Source organism: Lissotriton helveticus, chromosome 1_1 (genome assembly GCF_964261635.1).
Source record: "Lissotriton helveticus chromosome 1_1, aLisHel1.1, whole genome shotgun sequence".
Lineage (NCBI taxonomy): Eukaryota > Metazoa > Chordata > Amphibia > Caudata > Salamandridae > Lissotriton > Lissotriton helveticus.
Genome location: NC_136057.1, coordinates 770,618,241 through 770,633,672, shown reverse-complemented (window position 1 = coordinate 770,633,672; position 15,432 = coordinate 770,618,241). Strand labels below are relative to the sequence as shown.

Genomic DNA, 15,432 nt, shown 5'->3' with positions numbered 1-15,432 from the left:
TTACAATGGCGGGGGACCGTGGCGGAGTGGAAGACCGTCCGCTGCTTTTCCGCCGCGGCCGCCTTGGGACTGCGGCGGAAAAGGCCTGATATGGTGGCAGTGTCTATCAGACACCACCAGCCATATTAGGATGGGCTTGGAGGAATGCCTTTCCGAAAAGGCATACGGTTCCTGCTTTGGGGGCCCGTTGCGCGCCCCCAGGGTGAAGGGGGGATGGGGGGTGCATATGCGTTTCACAGCACAACATGGCAGGCACCGCGCGGTGCTGTGAAACGCACAACAAGCTTTTTTCACATTGCGGCGGCCAGTGCATCCTAACGGACCCCCTAGTTTGGTAGTCCATGGACTGCCAAACTCTGAATTAGGTCCCGTCATTCCCTACCTCATCCATCTTCCTCACCACAGTCCTGACTTAATGAGCATATATCAAAGCTGATTTAGAAAAAAAATGTGGACTCTCCAGTCATGGAGCAAAAGGTGTTTTTATTGAAGAAGGGCAAATAAATGAAACTATCACCATATACATCACTGGACCTCTGAAAAGACAGCTGAGCCAATAGCAGAAAAAATACATCTTCATTCTCAATTTATAATGGCCAATTAAAGTAAGATGGTTGACTCAAGTTGCAGCTGCACATATGTCTTTAAGGGATGCACCCTTGAACGCTGCCCACAAGGAGGACATCGCCCTCATGGACAAAACCTGTACATTAGGGGGAACAGAAAGATGAGATTTCTGATATGTCAAAGAAACCACTGGTTGTTCCAGCAATCCAAAGTAGGACTGTGACCCTTATTGCCCATACCATAGCTGATAAATAAAAAAATCAACTTTTCGGAAAGAAGCTGTCCTTTGCAAATAGATTATCTCACTTAACCTTCTGCCTGCAGTAATGGCAACAAGGAAAAACCTTTGAAGGTAGATGTACTAAAGAAATCAAAGGGAGAGGCTCAAAGGGGGTTTCTGTAGGAAATTGAGTACCAGGGGAAGTTCCTCGAAGGAACAGGTGAATGAATCACTGACCTTCTCAAAAGAAAACATCTCAGGAGGCGAGAAGCTAAAGGGTCGTACTTGGATATAGGAGGATCCCTGCTAGCCCTAATTAATTGCAGCTCACTGACTTCCCAAACTTGAAACAGCTATACCAAGAAGGAACCCATCTCTTAGGAACTCAAGCATCTCCCTTCCCTTGCAAGCACACCATAGAGAACAATTGTGCCAATGCCTCTCATACACCCTGAATGTACTCTTTTTTCCTAGAGTTCTGGATTGAAAGGGAAATTTCAGAATAACAACCTAAAGATTCCAGTCTCTGCCTCTCAATCTCAAGACCCCCAGAGAGAGGCGGCGGAGAGAGTTCTCCTGAAAAAAGGGAAACCTGAGAGGAGAAGGAACAATTTGTAATATCCAGGGAGTTTGAACTGCTAGATGGAGTATCCAAGAAGGGCACCAGGGTTGATGTCTCCATGTAGGGACCACTAGCAGGACTTCAGAGTGTTCATCCCTGGTTTTGGAAACTGCTCTACTGATGATTTGAAAAGCATGAAGGAGACCCATGGGCCACTTGAAACTCATTGCGTCTATCCCCCAGGCCTTCTGACATGGAAGAAGAGTGCAGATGTTTCTAAAGAGATCATCTTCTGGAGAAGCAAAGAGGTTGCTCAATGGAGCTTCAGAACTATCTTTGATCTTCTGTAACACCCTAAGGCATATGAGGTGGAAGAATGTCTGGCTCCACAGATTCGTATGGCCGTTCTCCCTCACTGTCAGGGACAGAAGGTTCTGTTTAGCCCACTTCTCTAGCTGGTCTTACGGAGAGGCCTACAGAGGCAGCTGGTTGTCCTGTAGATGATTCATATAGGCCCTTATGACCTAACTGTCCATTCTGATCTTAACTGCTTGGTTTATGATCTATGCAGCAGAATGTATCAGGGCTTTGAGCCCACTTGCCAGTTTTTCCAATTGGATGAATTCCTGGACTCCACCAGAGAACAGACACCTTGAGCTGCTTCCCAGTCCCAAGTGCTCGCACCCATTGTTATTGTGAATGGATGTGGGGGAGATTCGAGGTAGTCAACCACCACTGTGACTTCCTGGAAATGGTGGGCAGGATCTGAACTAGAGCATCAAAGTCCGGTGACACAGGATTACATTGAGACAGGAGGTGGTACACCAGGTGAAGTCGAGCCTAGGGTACCAGAAACAAGGAGGCCACCACATATCCCTGCATTCTCAGCCATTCCCTTGCTGGAGTCTATATCTAGCATAGCAGATTTCTACCTGGCCAGAGGTAAAAAGACCTTTCCCAGTTTTGTGTTGAATAGGGCTCCAATAAATTGAAGTTTCTGAGATGGAGTCAGATGAGACTTTCTGGCATTCAATAGGAACCCTTGAGTTTACAGGCACTAAAGAACTAGCTGGATGGCTTGTAGACCCTTTGGGGGGAAAAAAGCACAAATTGGCCTGTCATTTGAGTTTGGGAAAACCAAATGACCATGGAGTGCAAGTTGCCCATCAATGGTGCCAAGATCTTAATGCAAGCTCTAGGAGCTGAAGAGAGGCCAAAAGGGAGAATATAGAATTGATAGTAGAGGCCGAAGGCACAGACTTTCAGAAACCACAGAGAAGAAGGGTGAATAGTAATATGCAAGTAAGTATCCAGAATATCTATCAATGCTAAAAAGCATGTCTGGGGAGATGAGAGGTATGATATTCTGTACATTCACCATCTTAAACCTTTGATAGGGGATGAACATATTCACTGTTTTTAGACCCAGGATGGGTCGAAAATCACCTGAGCTCTTCTGGACTGAAAATATAGGTGCATAGCATCCTTCTCCTCTTCCGGGACGGGAAACATTGCTCCCTTTGCGAGAAGCTCTTGGATCCCTTTCTTTAAGGTTTGAAGTTTGACTGGGTTGCATGGAACCGGAGTTCAGAAGAAGACGTTACCTGGAAGGGAGGAAAATTCTATCCTGCAGACTTCCCTTACCACTTGTAGCACTTAGTTGTCTGAAACTTCTGCTTCCCACGCTGGGGTAAAGAACTTGATCCTCCCGCCAACTTTGACCAGATTGTCATGACTTTGGGTTGACTGTGGGAGCTCAGGAGATACCAGTTTGCCACTTGGACTTGTCTGTGGAAGGAGTGACAAGGCCACTTTCCCTCCCATGAAAGGGATGACTGGAAGTCTTTGTTGAAAGTGATTGGGCAAAAGCTGAATGGAATCCAAAACTTCTACCCTTACCGGGAGTTTTGACTGATGTAAGAAGATTGCGATATTCGTCCTATTTCTCACCCGTGTCTTTGAGCTGGGAGCCAAACATCTTAGCACGGTTAAACAGGAGATGGCTTATCAAGGTCTTTTACGAACTATCGGCATTCCAGGTTCTCATCCTGATATGACGTTCTCACAAAAATGGCTGTACCAGAGTCCACAGCAGTGGAAAGGGAATCAAAGGGTATGTCAGATAAAAATCAGACCTGATGTTTCATGATCGCCAGTTAGGATGTGCCATCTGTTCCTTATTGCAACACCTCTGCAAAGGCTTGAAAATCATGCAGGAGCAACTGGACTGTATTACTGGTGTAGGCTCCTACCCTGATCGAAAGATTTGTAGCCGAGTAGGATCTTGTAACTGCACATTCCACCTTCTTGTGAAGTCTGATGGGGAAGCATCCTCAAAAATAATCATTCCTGTGAATGACAACCCTACCATGAGTTAGCCCACCTTTTCCATTGAATGGAACACTTCTGAAAAATTTATCAAGATATATCACCTAAATAGAAACCTAGGAAAGCCCAACTTCTCAACATCAGACATACCCTAGATAAAAGTCCTTGAATGGCATTATGTATTGGTAGCCACTCTGGCTCCGTACTTGTATATTGTCCAAAGATGATCCAACTGGGTCCTGTCTCTAGAAAGGAAAGGCTTTCTTTAATGTGTGCCAAAGTCTCCTTTAATTCTGAGCCCTAGATATATCTACTGCTGTGTTCTTCCTCCCGTGAATTAGATGAATCAGGATCATAGGATATAAATGTTCTTTCACTTTTGGGAAAAGAGTGCCCTTCACGGGCTGCAACTGCATCCTGCGCTATCTTTTTTGTAATTTTCTGCAAGAAGTCAAATCCTTAACAGGGCCCTCTGATGTAGCAGGAGCTGGCCCAGGACTTTCATATCCTGAACCAGACTCAGGAGCTTGTTTTAATTTGGTATAAACTGAGAGAGGAAGCATGCATCCAAATATAGGCTGAGCCAAGCTAATTCTGCTTCCCACATTAGATTACCTTGCAAAAATTGAATCAAAGACTCACAGGATCACCACCATTACTAGCACAGGCATTGGGGTACACCAGCATACAAAAGCCCACAAAAGGAAGACTGACATTGAAATAAAATGACAGTGATTAGTACCCTCAGACTACTACATTACTTTGTACATGAAAAATAGGCATAGGCAGTGGTTGTCTCCCAGTCGTCAGCGGGGAAGACAGCTTGCTGACACTGAGCGGCTAAGGGAACACTCACACTACCAAAAAAAAAGCAGGCTGCGTATGACAAGTTACATAAATATGGAAATAAGGGAATATAATGAACTTACTATTGACTTCCTTCTGGGTGGTGTGCAGAGAAACAAAAAAGAACAGGAAGCACATGCCAGGGCCCTTCTATATGGGTCTGATGATGATCACTGGTTAGGGCATGTGTGTTTTCTTTTTAGCTTGCATAGGTAAATTCTATGCACGATCCACAGAGTCAGGACTGTGGTGAGGAAGGGTGACGAGGTAGGTAATTTCGAGCCCTGGGTGCAGATAACACAGTGAAGGCAGCACAGCGTGTTGTGCAAATCATTAATGTAACCATTTTATTTATTTATTTATTTTGATTTATTTATTTTTAGTGTTTTCTATAGCGCGAACATGACCCTGTAAAGGGTATCAGAGCGCTTTACAGGGGCATTTAAACATCCTGACCCTTACATATTCCGAGCCCATACTGGTTTGCGACATTTACAATTATGAAAGGCATAATCAAATATATAGTGTTCAACAGATAGACTACCATAAAGTCTCTAGAACTATACAACATAATAAGACAAAACATGAATATACAGGTCCAATAATTGTACAGTGAGCTGCTTGTGTGAACATTCGAACAGCAGGGGAGCATGACATATATATAGTTCAGCTGTAGGTTATTAGGGAAGAAATTTCCTCATATAAAACAATTTTGCTTCCGTTTTGAATGTTGTGATGGATGGAATTCTTCTCATGTCAGGGGGGAGGGCGTACCAAATTCTCGGTGCTGCCCCTGAGAATGCTCGGTCATATGTTTTTTTCTTACGGAAACGTGCTGGTTTCAGTAGTAGATCCGCTTTGCTCCTGGAGGAGCGAGTCCCACCCGAAAGCGTGAGTTTCTGGGCGAGATAGACTGGAGATTTGTTGTGTATTGCTTTTGTGGGTGATGCTAGCTTGAACTGGATTTGTGCTTCGAAAGGTAGCCAGTTGAGAGCTTTCAAGTGAGGAGAGATATGGTCGAATTTTTGGGATCCCGCTATAAGTCTTGTGGCTGCATTAAGACATGCTTTCAATGGGGCTGATGAGATCTTAGGAGCCCTGCTAAGGTTGTGCAACCATATTCAATCCTTGAAATGACCAATGCCTGGACTGCTGTTTTGAAGTCTGCTTTGTTTATAAAAGGTTTTAGTTTTCGTAAGTAGCTTAAGTGGAACCTGGCGTTTTTTGCCATTGTGTTGATATGTGCTGACATGTTCAGGTTTTTGTCCGGAATGATACCCAGTGATTTATTTGACTCAACAATCTTCGGAGTGCAATTTAGAGCAGTGATGAGGTTGGACCATTCTGCAATGGAGAAAGAAAGAAAGTGCTGTCTACTGAACCAGTTCTCCTGTTGTTTTGTAAACTCTGGAACCTTGCGCCTACATGCTTTGTGTATGTCAAGTCTGTGCGTGTATGTGTGTGTGTGTGTGTGTGTGCACGTGTGTGTGTTTGTGTCTGTGTGTGGTGAAGGTGTATGTGAATGTGAGTCTGAGTATTGGAACCAGTGGGATGCATTTTAAATACACTTGGTTTAACAAGGCACAGGATGGAGGATGAGGGCAGATTCTTCAGAGATTGGAGGTGCTGCTCTGCTTGAATTCCGGTGGCTGGAGTGTGGAGACCCAATCGATGAAGTAAGGAAGGAAGGATACTGGGCTTCTCTTTAAAAAAATCTATGAGGACATTCTTAGCAAATGCTACTGATAGGTTCTTCTTGAGCATTGCCATTTGACAAATTGTAGGGGTAAATGGTGGGTCTGCAGTTACTGTTCTTCAAAGTGAGGAAGTTTCTAGGCAGGGTCTGCCATTTTGTCTGTCACTGATTGATTCTTCAGGAAGACTGGTAAAAGCCAGGTTCAGAGATATCACAGTTCATTGTGCCCTTGTTTGGGATACTCCTACGTTGACCTAGCACCATTGGCACCTGGTTTGAGAGCGTTCACCTTATGTAAATGCTGTGTCTGATGAACAACCAGAGTATGACATTTGAAGGTGAATACACCCAAACCAGAAGTGTTAGACAGTGGATTCATAGCCCCGGTCTAGAAAATGTGTAAAAATGGGAAATCCAAACCACCCCGTATGACTGCTGTGTGACCAGGGATGGTGACTGCCTGACAGTCAATGTTCCCCAGATAAGGAGACATCACCTAAAGACTGCACTTTCTGCTTGGGGAGCTGGGGTCCTTCCTAGTGCCTGGAAGCCTACATGTCTGCTTAGGAGAGGGCCTGGCTCTGTAGGAGGAGAGACTGTTCAGGTGGAGAAGGCCAACATGTTAATTTTGTGAGGAACACGCAGAAAAAAGCTGATTACAACAGAGTGTGAAGCCAGGAACAACCTGTGCTGTGAAGGTTTTCCCCGGTCTGTCTGTGTGTTTCCAGCTGTGAACTGTACCCATATTTTGAACAAGCATCACTGTGTCATCCAGTAATCCACTATGAGCCCAAGAAACTGGTGCTGCCATTCCCAACATCGCTGAGAGGAGCCTAGTCACTACTAAAGCTGAAACCATGATCAGCCCTGAGGCAACAAATGCAGAAAACACACTATCATGGATCTCTTGAAGAGTGCAACTCGTGTACTTGAGAACCTGTCTACACTCATCTGGGAAGATAGCAACTACCAAAAGTGGGTGCTGCTGTGCAGGCCTGCCATGATGACTCTGTTCAGTGGTCCACGTTCCAATTATAGGTCACTCACAGAGACCCAAGTGAATAAAATATGCCTTTGTGAAGGTCAGTATGTAAACTTCACCCACTGTGCTGCTGGAGCTGCAACTCAAACCAGCTTGTGACCAACCAGTTAAGGACACTAGAATGCGCAGACAAATCTGATGTGTGGACTTAAGAGTTGCACATCTGATCTGTAGGGTATGTTGCAGCGTAAAAGCTGACCATTCTTTACACAATATAAAAACCGATTATGACAGGGAACTCTAATGTGCGCTTTGCACACATCTAGAAATACAACACTGAAACTGAGAAACAATGAAGTTCCAGTACTGTGAAAGAGTGCTTAGATTTGTAGAAATAGCAGGATTAATAGAATAATGAATTTAACATGTTTACTAACTGATTACCTTATACTTTAACAAACTCGTTGTGAAAGATTATTGACGAAAATGTTTTCTATGACGTAAAATAACACAAATGAATTTATATGAAGCAGTATACCTACGCAACAAATGAGTCTTACACTCAATTGTGCAAAATGTAACATTGAAATTTAGCATATTTTGACTTCTCTATTGTAATGCACCATAGCAAAAGAAAAAGTTGTGCAAAATCTTAATCCAATTTTTTTCATGAATGAAACGTTCAGTATAACTGCTTCATACTATTAGAGTACTAGATTTTCTAAAACAACAATTTTATAATGATTTTTAAGGATACTTTACATTTTTAGTAAAAGGCCATACTTAGGGCCTCATTACGATGTCGGTCGGACCACAACTGACAGGCTGCCAGTTGCAATCAGACCAACATCTGCTGCTGCAGTCTGACTGTCACGTTCAAGGAGCCCTTCTGACCGTCGGTCAGAATGTAATTCCCTACAGTCAGGGGGGTGCCTGCTCAGGCACCACCATACGGATAACAATGTCCCTCTTGGACAGCCTTTTAATTACGATGTCCCTCTCAGACAGCCTTTTATTGGCTGGTGAACCACCATTAAAAGGCTGTCGGAAACAGACTTTGGGGACCCCTAGCAAGGCCCCTGTCTCTTTGCAGCCTCCGCTATAAGGCCTAGGGAGCACCTGTGGTACCCCCCAAACATCCATACCCCCATGCCAGGCACCACATGGTGCCTGACAAACGGTGCATGGATGTTGTTGAAACATTCATTTTACCAATGCGGCCTGTACTGCGGCCCTTTTCCGACCACAGCACAAGCCGCAATGGTAAAATGGATGTTTTATGTCCGCCTCATGGGCAGTCTCATCCTAATTTTTTGGATGGAACTGCCGACTACTAGTCAGTCGGTTTCCATTCCGACCACCTGTCTGACCTACATAGTAATAACCCCCTTAGAGTTGAACATTTAAGCAATATTCACTGACAAAAGTTATACATATTTCCTTATATAATATGCTTGATTTATTTTCTCGTGTTTGAAATAAAAACTGAGTTTCCTTTATTAATTAAGAAAAGGTGCCTTTTTCCTTAGTCTTAGCACTTTTTCCTAGCTTGGTGAAAAGGACTCTTTATGATTCTAAAGTAATGTCTGTTACTTAAAAGATAATCACTGGGGTAGACAAAATGTTATTATGTTTCATGTTTGACTGTTGAATTCTAAGCTCTTCTCCCCCATATTTCCTCCATGAAAAGCCTTAGACTGCTTACCCTCACTGCTCGAAGAGTGAGATGTAGAAAGGGTTGTACTTAGGACAGTATTCTGACCCACTGTAAAATGTCCCATAGGACAGCAGTGGCAAGCAACCTCAACAATCACGGTTGGGGCCCAGTAGTTCTTGTCTTCACAAGAGGGATCTCTTTACCTCATACCTATTGCCCAGCCAGACCTCTACCATAAGGATGTAGAGGACATGGATGCTTAGCCTCTGTCATGAGTTGAGGATTTGTAACGTCCATGGTGAATTGCAGGGAGCAGGTGGATCATGATCAATCAATTAATCAATCAGTCAGAACATTTGTAAAGCGCACTACTCACCCGTGGGGGTCTCAAGGCGCTGGGGGGAGGGAGGGATGCAGCTACTGCTCGAATAGCCAGGTCTTTAGTAGTCTTCTGAAGGTTAGCAGGTCCTGGCTCTGCCCTAAGAGGATGGGGAGGGTGTTCCAGGTCTTGGCAGCGAGGTGGGAGAACGATCTGCCGCCGGAGGTCGCTCTTCAGATGCGGGGGACGGTGGCGAGGTCGTTGGAGTGGAGCTGGCGGTTCGGGGTGTAGAAGGTGAGTCGTCTGTTGAGGTATGCTGGTCCGGTGTTGTGGAGTGCCTTGTGTGCATGGGTGAGGAGCTTGAAGGTGATCCTCTTGTTGACGGGGAGCCAGTGCAGGTCTCTCAGGTGGGGTGTGATGTGGCTGTCGAGGGAGATGTCGAGGATCAGGCGAGCAGGGGCGTTCTGAATGCATTGTAGTCATTTCAGGAGTTTGGCCGAGGCTCCTGTGTAGAGGGCGTTTCTGTAGTCCACCCTGCTGCTGACGAGGGCCTGGGTGACCGTTCTTCTTGTTTCAGGGGGATCCACCTTCAGATCTTGGGGATCATGCGGAAGGTGTTGAAGCAGAAGGACGAGAGGGCGTTGATCTGCTTTGTCATGGAGAGTGTAGAGTCGAGGACGAACCCCAGGTTGCGTGCATGGTCGGTGGGTGTTGGTGCTGTTCCCAGTGCAGTCGGTCACCAGGAGTCATCCCAGACCGAGGGGGTGGAGCCGAGGATAAGGACTTCTGTCTTGTCCGAGTTTAGTTTCAGACGGCTGTTCTTCATCCACTCGGTGACGGCTTTCATTCCTTCGTGGAGGTTTGTTTTGGAGTTGAGGGGGTCCTTGGTGAGGGAGAGGATCAGCTGGGTGTCGTCGGTGTAGGAGATGATGTTGAGGTCGTGCAGTCGGGCGACTTGGGTGAGTGGTGCCATGTAGATGTTGAACAATGTCGGGCTGAGGGATGAGCCCTGGGGTACGCCGCAGATGATCTTGGTGGCTTCGGAGCGGAAAGGGGGAGGCGGATGCTGTGGGTTCTGCCGGAGGTATGTGCGTAGGGTGCAGAGGCAGACAGTGTCGAAAGTGGCTGACAGGTCCAGGAGGATGAGGGCCGCGGTTTCGCCGTTGTCCAGCAGGGCTCTGATGTCATCGGTCGCGGCAATGAGGGCAGTTTCGGTGCTATGGTTGCTGCAGAATCCGGACTGGGATGGGTCCAGAATGCTGTTCTCCTCGAGGTAGCGGGTCAGTTGTCTGTTGAAGGTCTTCTTGATGACCTTCGCCGGGAACAGGAGCAGGGAGATGGGTCGGAAGTTCTTGAGGTCCTTAGGGTCAGCCCTGGGTTTTTTGAGTAAGGCGTTGATCAGCTCTCCGGGAAGGTCGCTGTCTCGAAGGAGATGTTGATGGCCTTGCGGAGATGGGGTGCGATGGTGGAGCTGGCTTTGTTGAAGATGTTGTGTGGGCATGGGTCTGACGTAGATCCGGAGTGGATGGTGTTCATGATTTTGATTGTGTCGTGGTCGCTTATGTAGGTCCAGGAGTGCAGGGGATCAGTGCGGATGGTGGCCGTGGGGACGGAGGTCTCAGTGGCTGTCGGGGCGGTCATGACTTTGAAGCTGTTGTGGAAGTCTGCGATCTTGTGATGGAAGAAGGTGGCAAGGGAGTCGCACAGGTCTTGCGAAGGTGGCATGTCGTTGCTGTTGGAGCTGGTGTTGGAGAGTTCCTTTACAATGTTGAAGAGCTCTTTGCTGTTGTGTGCGTTGTCGTCTAGGTTGTCTTTGAAGGAGGCCCTTTTGGCGGATCTGATGAGGTGATGGTGTCTGCAGGTGGCATTCTTGTGGGCTGCGTAATTGTCCGGAGTCGGTTCATGGTGCCATTTCTTCTCTAGTTTTCTGCAAGCTTGCTTGGAAGCCTGGAGGTCCTCTGTGAACCAGCTGGCTTTCTTGCTGGTGTGTATGTTGGAGGGTTTCTTGATCGAGGCAATGGTGTTGGCGCAGTCGTCAATCCACTGTTTGAGGTTGCAGGCGGCGGTGTCGGGGTCGGTGGGGTCAGTGGGTGGTCTCCGGGCGAGGATGGTGGTTAGCTGGTCTTCAGTGACTTTGCTCCAGCAGTGGCGAGGGATCTGTTGTGTGCAGTTGTGCGTGGTGGGTTTCCGGAAGGTGACGTGGATGCAGCAATGGTCGGTCCAATGGACTTCGGTGGTGTGGCTGAAGGAGACGTGGGAGCTTGCGGAGAAGATGGGGTCAAGCATTTGGCCAGCAGAGTGGGTGGGTGTTGTGACGAGCTGTCTTAGTCCGAGGTTGGCGAGGTTGTTGATCAAGGTAAGGTGGTGGAGTTGGTGTCGTCATTGTTCTCGAGGTGGAAGTTCAGGTCCCCAAGGAGGATGTAGTCTGTGGAGGCGAGGGCGTGTGTACTGACGAAGTGTGTGATGGAGTCGCTGAACTGTGGCCGCGGTCCGGGGAGTCTGTAGACGGGGCTTCCTCTGAGGGTGGTGTTGGGATCGGTGTGGATCTGGAAGTGCAGGTGTTCGGCGGTGCTGAGGGTGTCGTCAGTGTTGGTCGAGACTCTGAAAGTGTTCCTGTGGATGATAGCAATTCCTCCTCCTGTTCCGTTGGTGCGGTCCCTGCGGGTGATCTTGTAGCCGTCCGGGATGGCTATGGCAATGTCGGGTGCTGAAGATGGGTCATCCAGATCTCCCTCAGGAAGGCGACGTCTGGGGAGGGTGAGTCGAGTAGGTCCCAGAGTTCAACAGCATGTTTGCAGGCGGAGCGGGTGTTGAGAAGAATGCATCTGAGGTGGTTGCGTTCTTTAACGGTGGGTGGTTTGGCGGGTCGGATGCTGGTGAAGCTGCAGTTCCGGCAGGAGAAGGGTCCTTGGGTGCTCTTTGGGGCGGCCAGGAAGCAGGTGTGTGGTCGTCCGGTGTTGAGTGCATGAGGGTGCTGGCATCATAGCGGTGTCGGGTGTCATGGCGTTCGTGGGGGCCAGGGGTTCTGGTGCTGGGCACGGTCCAGACACGTACAAACGCAGACGCGCTTGCCTTAGGCGCCACTTAGGCACCCCAGCGGCACGGTTGCGCATCGGCCGCCTTAAGAAGGGGGGGTGGGAGGAAGGAGCAGCTGGGAGGAGGGAGTGGACGAATAGGCGAGCGGGGGGGCAGGGCCGCAGGGGACGCAGCAGCGGGAGAAAATGGGGGTAGGAACGGCAAAGGATACAGAAGGCAAAAAGGGCACAGGGCACAGAAATAATACACGAGGGAGAAGGAGGAATGAAATGCCACAAATAACATTTAAAACAAACCAATACAATTACAACAGCAAGCCTGCAGCCTGTCACTGGCCACCAGGGATGAGGCACAAGTGGTAGACTATGGGTGGAGGAGGGTCTCGAACTCTACTCTGCAGCGGCAGCTTGGGCTCAAGGGCACGGTCACACAGGTGGTGCTGTGCGGCACGGGGAGCGACCTGCCAATAAAGGGTCAAGGGTCGCTAGACTGTAGTAATCTGCTTTGAGCATTAGGTGCATGAATGATCCAGTCCTTTATAAGACTATCTTGGCTTTGTAGCCAACTTTTAATGCTTTTTCTCAGTTAAATGACATACATTGTTATATTGAGTATCAAGTGACACTGTTTTTTCTTGTATCCAACTTTCTCTACAGCTCGAAGCCCAATTTTTACACACCTCATCACAACGTTGAAAGGGCTGTGGACTCTGAGAGCTTTTGGGAGGCAGCCTTATTTTGAAACCCTCTTTCACAAAGCCCTGAATTTACATACAGCAAACTGGTTTCTCTACCTGTCCACGTTACGCTGGTTCCAGATGAGGATAGAAATGATCTTTGTTATCTTCTTTAGTGCTGTGACCTTCATATCCATTGCAACAACAGGTAAACTACTCATGAATCCTAACGTTTTCACAAATTGCAGATTGGGAAAACATTGCTGTCAAACTAGTTATTCAGAATATCTAATTGTTGCCTATGAAAAAAATACCACCATAACCTTCCATTCGGATGGGGAGAGACTGGAAGCACGGAAGGGGTGGAAAATGAGATGAGGATGGAAAATATGTAGTTGCAATCTCACATTCTTACTTTGGGAAGAAGCCAAATAAGAAACGTGCTAATTGTACGGTGATCTTAATACCTCCGTTTATGTACAGGAGATTTATAAATGTTCGAGATCAATATGCTTATGTTAAGGAGAAGCTCGGGTCACTTCAACATCACAGGAATTGCAAGCCGGCCAGCACATTTTTGAGTCATAGCAGCTTGTAAATTTGTAAACAAACTTGTCTTCATATTTTAACTTCTAGTAGGGCATTGTCTTACATACTTAAATGCAGTTCTAGGTTAGGAATTGTCACATATAAATAAATGCTGATTTATTTTAAGAGATTTGATCTGCAGTATGTACTCCCTGCTATCACTCCATGACCACTTCCAGGTGTATTACTAGCAACAAGTTACAAAGAAGAGATCTTTATAATCGTGTACGCTTATTGTCTCTTTGAAAATTCATTTTTATTTGTAGTAATTATATAATTAATCTCCATGTGAGGTATTCCATCAAAAAGTTGTACATGCATCTTTTCAGTGTGCTGTGAGCAGATGACATGTGTTTCGCCCTCTAAATGGCTTGATAACCTGGGGCTTTCTCAAGGCTTTTAAGATAAAGTTTATGCTTTAGCATATTAGATTTCCTTCATATTTATAGACCATATGGTTCGTATAATTCTTGGTATAATTCAGTAACTGGATAAATCCTGAACCATATGGACTATGAAAATGAAGAAAAACTAATTTGCTGAAACATAAACTTTATCCTAAAAGCCTTGAGAAAGCCCCAGGCTAAAGACTATCGAGCCATTTAGGGGACACTAAACACGTTGGCTGCTCACAGAAAATTGCTAATATACTTGTACATCTATTTTATGGAATATCTCACGTTGGAGATACATGTTATAATTACTACAAATAAAACCAGAATTTTCAAGACATATTAAAAGGACTTTAAGCCTTCTTTACTCAAGGGTAGATACACTTAATCCTCTTTACATGCAAATAAGAGATCTCCATTCTTAAAAATATAAGATGATGACTAATCTATTTTGTGTGCTGCATCACAGTTGCAGCAATGAGTCAAAACTTTCCAAAAATCATGGTGGGTGCAAGAGCAACTCTTCACTTATTTATTAGAAACATGGGTGATATAATAATTTACAATAATTGTAACAGGCATTAGTGCTTTAGCATCCAAAACACAAAGAGGCTAAGAGCATTTTACTCTTTTTTGAGAAAACCTGCAAATACAAATATTATACTTTATATGACTTTTTTTTTTTAATCCAGGCCTAAGTATAGTAAATGATACGTGATAAATGTACCCTTCCTTTAGGTGATGGTGAAAGCAAAGTTGGCATTGTTCTCACTTTGGCCATGAACATAATGAACACCTTGCAATGGGCCGTGAACTCAAGTATAGACGTAGACAGCCTGGTAAGTAAAGAAAACATTGATATCATTTCTATTCATGAACAGTGTTATGTTTTACAAAGACAGTTTGATTATATCGAATGCTTGACTAATAAATTCATTATTCAACGACTTGAGATTTTCCGAGTAGAACATATATCATAAGAGAATCCTGCTTCAGCAAACACTTCTTAGCCTTGGATTTACCCCAAAGGGACCCACACATGCCATCCTTGCAAACATGTGCTAGAACAAGCAATAAACGGAGCAGGAATACATGGTGAACATAATTTACCTAGGTGTACTGCAGCGTAATCAAGATTGCAACCAGGTCATTTAAATAAATAAAACGAATTTTGCTGTGCGCACTACATCGCATTTGGGGATACAGTGCACTCAACGAAATTCGTTTTATTTAGTTAAATGTTTACTTACCAGTAAAACTCCGTAATCCATACATTACTACCCCGCACCCTTCCCCTCCCCCTCCCCACGTCACCGCCCTGCAGATACTCCCACTGCCGGCCACGGCTGCACAAAGGCAGAGTATAGTGGAGACTACTAAGTTAGAAGGAGCAGCTGCTACCACTATACTAAATTGCTGAATGAGTGCCATATTGGCATCAAAAACCACCACAAGATTTTCTCTTCTCAAAGTTCATGTATGGTCAAAAAGAGCAGAGGGGAGAAATCATTTAGATCGGATGAGAGAAGAAATCCTTTAAATTGGATATTTGTCCTGCCACAA

The 15,432-nt window shown here is 45.8% G+C and overlaps 1 protein-coding gene across 1 annotated transcript in view; it reads left to right on the top strand.

Annotated features, from left to right (window-relative positions):
- The window catches only part of CFTR (CF transmembrane conductance regulator), a 1,176,514-nt gene that overhangs the window by 974,584 nt on the left and 186,498 nt on the right, over positions 1-15,432 (top strand). Inside the window, exons 20-21 of the mRNA XM_078674337.1 lie at positions 12,870-13,097; positions 14,608-14,708. Coding sequence (XP_078530463.1) covers positions 12,870-13,097; positions 14,608-14,708 — 329 coding nt within the window. The remainder of the gene's footprint in view (positions 1-12,869; positions 13,098-14,607; positions 14,709-15,432) is intronic.